Source organism: Conger conger, chromosome 16 (genome assembly GCF_963514075.1).
Source record: "Conger conger chromosome 16, fConCon1.1, whole genome shotgun sequence".
Lineage (NCBI taxonomy): Eukaryota > Metazoa > Chordata > Actinopteri > Anguilliformes > Congridae > Conger > Conger conger.
Genome location: NC_083775.1, coordinates 31583272 through 31589321, shown reverse-complemented (window position 1 = coordinate 31589321; position 6050 = coordinate 31583272). Strand labels below are relative to the sequence as shown.

Below are 6050 nucleotides of genomic sequence, written 5' to 3'. Positions count from 1 at the left end.
AACAGATCAGGCAATTATGAATTATATGAATAAATCTATTCTTCTATTCTTTGACAATTTACTTGAAGCTATCTATCATTATCATCACTTGTAAATGTGTGTGTGTTTTGCAAAAGTATTTCTAGTGGCAAGAATAAAATTATGATTTAATCAAAGAAACGGCAGCCCAAAAACCACAGGACCATCAGAAGCACGAATGTCTTTAAAAAAATAACAGCCAGAGACACAGTAGTTCTTCAAAGAATCTTTATTATGTCAATGATATTGATCTAACAGCTATTCTCAAAACCACACAAACACAAATAAGAAGGCATATTTGTTGAAGAGCACAAGCAGAGCACATGTCAGATATTAGCACTGAAAGCTCAGGCTGGGGGAAGGATTCACACACAGGCTCAGCTCAGTGTGACAGCAGTAAGGAGCAGAGAGGCTGAGGGCAGAACAGGGTAAAAACAGTGTGACCAGAGTGTGTGAGCTGGGCCTCCACCCGGCCTACTAAGAACAGTGGGCTCTCGTCAGTGTCTGAGGGGGGGCAGACAGGGAGCCCTTTGTGGCCTCACAGGTCAGTGACCCTGCCTTCACCCAGTCGTTCTCACTGAGAGTCAGGGAGCTGCTCCAGCTGTACAGGCCGTCCTTCCCCAGGACCCCCACACTCTCGGCCACGCCCGAGCTCCTACTGGTACCGTCCACTTTCCAGCGCAGAGTCCAGTCTGAGGGGAAGCCCTTGTTGGCCAGACACACCAGTGTGGCCTTTCCCTGCTTCAGCTCCACACTGGAGGGGGGCAGGACTGTGAGGGTGGGAACTGTGTCACCTGGGAGACACAGAGAGACGTGAGGTCAGAGAGTGGACACACCCCCATGTGTCAATCATTCTGTCCTTACAATGAGACATGACTGAGACACAGAGAATGTCAGGTGTTACTCATAGGCAGTGGCTGAAGATCATTTATCCTGATTTGCTTCATCTTGTACAGCATAAAGCACATTGACATGTTTTAAGGTTCTATCTACTTGGATTCCATTATTACCAGAACCTGTGACTGCATTTACAATGAAAAATGCATCACCACAACAAAACTGTTTCTTAGTAGTTACAGTTGTATTTTGCTCCACTTTTGCACCTCAAAAGTGGCGCAAATCTCTGTCCGATATTTTATTGCTATGTCCTTATAATTATACTTTATGATTTGACAATTATATGTTGATAATGGTATTATGCTCTGAAAACCTACAGAATAATGTTCATTTGTGGTCCGTCTCATTTACAAAATAAATACGCGCTAAATACGACAATAATACAATAAAAAATGGCTTCAAATGATTGACTAATTCAGCAACAATGTTCAGTACGGTGACATTTCTCGTTTTTTATGATTCAACCCAATGGTGTCGAATAGCTACGGAACGTTATGACACGAGCCTGGGACTACAGAACAGAAATGTGTAATGTAATAGACATGTTATTCATCCAATAATACGGTCATATATTATAATTATAACATTATCAAAAATAAAGTCGAATATCATAAAACGATCGAATTTAACCAGCAAAACAACCATAACATGTAGGCTGTCAAGTACGGTCCTATTTTATTCAAGTATGTAAAATAAAGAGCTCTTTGACTTCGGCATTTTACGTTTTAGAATTCAAAATAGTCCGGTTATGATTGATAGGCTATATCATGACTTTCTATCATTTCATTTAATGTGACACAAATAACATCTGGCTGCACTTCAAACTGCTACAGAGCCGCTTTGATTCCACCGAATGAACCAATGCTATTTATTTAGTACTGCACGGAATAAAGTTCTTTCAGGACTGTATTCTAAACATCAATGCGATAGCTAAAAACACTGTTTGAATATAGTGGGCTAGTTTAAATTGCCAAGCTTATTCATAATTAAACCAACATCTAACGTAGGAAACTTGCAGTATATTTAAAAAAATACAGTAAAAATATCGATGTGGACGAAGAATCTGAAAGAGAGATTATTTAGGCTACTTCCAATTCACAGTTTTGATCCGCCATCAAAAGTGAACTTGAGTGAACAGACTCATTCACCAGCCGTACAAAAACCTCTTGCTCAAAAGACACTACCGTCCTATGCATGTTCAAGTGCAACTTCACGTCGCTATTCAAACGAGTCAATCATTTGCTTATAAAAATGTACAACATTTTCTTTGATTTTATGCATTATACGCAAATGTACTCCACTCTACTGAGCGTTTCTGTGGGCAAGATTTAAAATAATTTTAAATCAATTACTAATCTTACAAGGATTCCTGTTATTTAAGCATCGCGATAATTATTAAAGATTTGAATTAACGAAATCTAACATCGTAAAATGACAATATATGTAAAAAGAAAGCACAAACATCGATATGGATATATCTGAAATAGAAATTACTCACGTCCAACTGACAGTTTCGTTCCGCCACCGAAAGTGTCCCACAGTGATACAGACTCATTCACCAGCCGTACAAAAACCTCTTGCTCAAGAGACACTGTCGTCCTAAGCCTTTTTAATTCTGACTTCACGCAGATTTTAAGTCAACCATTTATAACGTGTAACAGCATACCCGAAGCTTTTTATGTAGGCATATCCTACCCACTTGCATCCTACTCTCTTGAGCTTGAAATTCATGTTTTTTGTTCTTTCTAGTTTCACGACGGACTCGGTTGTAATAAGATAATGTGAAATATACAATACTAGCAATTCGCAAAAACGTTCAGTGAAATTAATGAATAAGAACTGATCGAATCTCCAAACTCAAAAACTCAAAATCTTGAGAAGTCTTATTGTGTAGTAACTTACTGCCGATTTCCAGTTTGGTCCCGCCACCGAAAGTCCACCACAGCGATTGGGTCTGATCAACTGACTGTACAAAAACCTGCCTCAACAGATAGTTGATCCGACCCACTGTACTCGTAAGTCCCCTACTGGAGAATTTTGAAACGACCATTACGATGGTATTCTGAAAGCTGAATAATTCATATTAAACATATCTAAACTCATATTTTGTGTAAAATGCTCCTAGATCCACAATAAATTATAAATGACGTGATTGTGACACGGGTAGTAGTGCGAGATGAGCAGATGAGCGCTTCACCTCCTGTTTGGACGTCATCATGGATTCTTGCTTTTGCCGCACCCCAGAGACATTCAGCAGCATGGACATGGACAGCCACAGTGATAATTATTAATTTTTAATTTGTCTTCTTCTTAATCTTCAACAGACCTCATTTCAACAACTTGAAAAAGCAGTCTTGAGCCACTTGAACTTCATTTTGAATTGTGCTTTGAGCAGTAGCACTGTTTCTCCTGAGGTACTAACACTGATATGAAAGTGGAAGTTACCATCTGGTGTTGAATCCTGACGGTGCTGCTGCTGACTGTGACCAGCAGCTCCACAGGCCAGTGTGTAAGTGGCCATAGTGCTGATCAGAAAGGGAGGCTTTCAGTGGGCTCAGCTGCTCCTGTCTCATCCTGCCAGAGAGACTCATCTGCAGGCTGCCTGCTTCCTGCCTGTGTCAACTGCACAAGATGCACAGGCCTCCAGCACAGTGGCTGTGCTGCTCAGTTTGTGCACTGCAGTAAAGAAGTGATAACAGCACACGCTATGTGGAGGATGTATGATTTTATGCACCATTCAGGAATGAGAGATAATTGTTTGCATTGAAGATAACATCTGAAATAACAGTTTTCATTCAAGATGTAGGCCTTCAAACATGATCTGTCATTCCAAACAGCAGAACATGAGTAAAAATGATAGACTGGTTTTTAAAAGTCTGTGATGACCGTTGTTCTTTACGTTATAATTCCACTGAGAATCTCCTTGGACATATGACACAATGATAGCATCATCTGCGCTGAAATACACATGCCATATGATTAGCAATGTATGAAAAATTACCAAAAAATAGATCCAATACGTCACATGATGTAAGTCTTCAAACATGACTTGTCAAACTGGAGCAAATGTGGAAATGGAATAGATTTGTTTTTTAAAGTCTGTTTAAAGCGACCATTTTCCTTGATGTAATAATGCAGCAATAAGACAAACAAAACAGTGTTTCTTTCCATAATCATCCCAGTTTTCCAATTGTTAAATCAAAGATACTCTTTCATTCATTTCAAATGGAGACTCTATCCTGGATTCATTCAAAATGTGTCCTCATCTTTGATATTAAAGAAAATATAATATTTAACAAAATATGAATGAGTAAGGTAGCACGGATGGTGCAGTGGGTAGCACTGCCGCCTCACAGCAAAGAGGTCCTGGGTTCAAATCCCCGTCGGCCGGGGCCTCTCTGTGTGGAGTTTGCATGTTCTCCCCGTGTCTGCGTGGGTTTCCTCCGGGTACTCCGGTTTCTTCCCACAGTCCAAAGACATGCAGGTTAGGCTGATTGGAGAGTCTAAATTGCCCGTAGGTATGAGTGTGTGAGTGAATGGTGTGTGTGCCCTGCAATGGACTGGCGACCTGTCCAGGGTGTATTCCTGCCTTTCGCCCAATGTATGCTGGGATAGGCTCCAGCTTGTTCAGGATAAGCGGGTTCAGATAATGGATAGATGGATGGATGGATGGATGGATGAATGAGTAAAATAATGATTCGTCCCACATTGAGGTCCCCAGGCTGTGGGCAGTGGCCCTTTTATCTGGCGGTGGGGAGCCTCTAAGTGCTGCTGGAGTCACTCCTGGAGGACAGCTGCTCCCAGGTGTTGAGTAACTGGTGTAATCACAGAGCTCTGTCTGGGCTGCTCCCTGGTGTAATTACAGGATGCAGTTCATTATTCTCACAATCACTGAATAACTGCTGTAATTACAGGATGCTGTTCATCCTGCTCCCAATCATTGAATAACTGCTGTAATTACAGGATGCTGTTCATCCTGCTCCCAATCACTGAATAACTGCTGTAAATACAGGATGCTGTTCATCCTGCTCCCAATCACTGAATAACTGCTGTAATTACAGGATGCTTTCCAGCCTGCTCCACTCTGGCCAGCGTCTGCTGTCCATGGTCCTGCAGACACGGGGAACTGGGAGAGGTCACAGGTCACAAGAGAGAGAAAAGAGAGCACAGCTGGGTGGGGCATCCAGTCCCTGCATCACAATAGGTAAAAATAGCAGTGAACAGTGCACATGTCCCAGCCCTCTATAGACCCACTGCTGTTCACACATCAGAGCTGCTCTAACTGTGTGTGACAGGATTTGTATAGAGGAAGGGGCTTTGCATACCTGTCCTGCCTCACTGCTCCACACACTTTAAGACCCCCAGTACTGATCAGTGACTGTCCAGTCCTTTCACAGACACTGACACAGGCAGCATTATGATGATATCAAATGTTCTACTGCTGCTGATGCTGGGACTCCTTATACAAGGTGTGAAATGTTGACCCTTTTCAACTTGGGATTTTGGTTTTAGCTCATATTTTCCTTGTTTACCTTTCACTGTTTTCACAACAGTTACTATTATTGTCTACAAATTAAAACCGGAATATTGCATGCTGTTTGACAATATGCACTGACATCCATTTCCATGTTTTCTTTTTCAGAATCAATGGCAGATATAGTTGTGACTCAGTCTCCATCAGCTCAGGCTGTTCAGCAGGGAGACACTGTCTCTATCAGCTGTACCGTCAGTCAGAGTGTTTACCACGACTCAGGCTATGGCCACTATCTGCACTGGTACCTGCAGAAACCTGGTCAGGCTCCTAAACTTCTGATTAAGTATGCCACAAAACGCGAGTCTGGGATTCCTGATCGTTTCAGTGGGAGTGGATCTGGGACTCAGTTTACACTGAAAATCACTGGAGTCCAGGCTGAAGATGCAGGAGATTATTACTGTCAGAGTGTAAACAGCATCAGTGGTAGCGGGGTGTTCACACAGTGATACAGAGCCGTACAAAAACCTCCCTCAGTCAGACTGCACAGAGACTGCACTGCTGCAGCTGGGACCTACTGCAGGTGCTGAGAGGGGAGGCACTGACCCGAGACACTGAGGGGCTCTGCTCTAAAACACTGAACTACTTTATGCAATAATAACTC

At 42.1% G+C, this 6050-nt stretch overlaps 1 gene segment (V, D, J or C); it reads right to left on the bottom strand.

Moving 5' to 3' along the window:
- Positions 1-232: 232 nt before the first annotated feature.
- Positions 233-3034, bottom strand: LOC133114991 (Ig kappa-b4 chain C region-like). The segment is given in 2 exon segments: positions 233-812; positions 2818-3034. Coding segments are annotated over 2 exon segments (465 nt in total).
- Positions 3035-6050: the final 3016 nt, after the last annotated feature.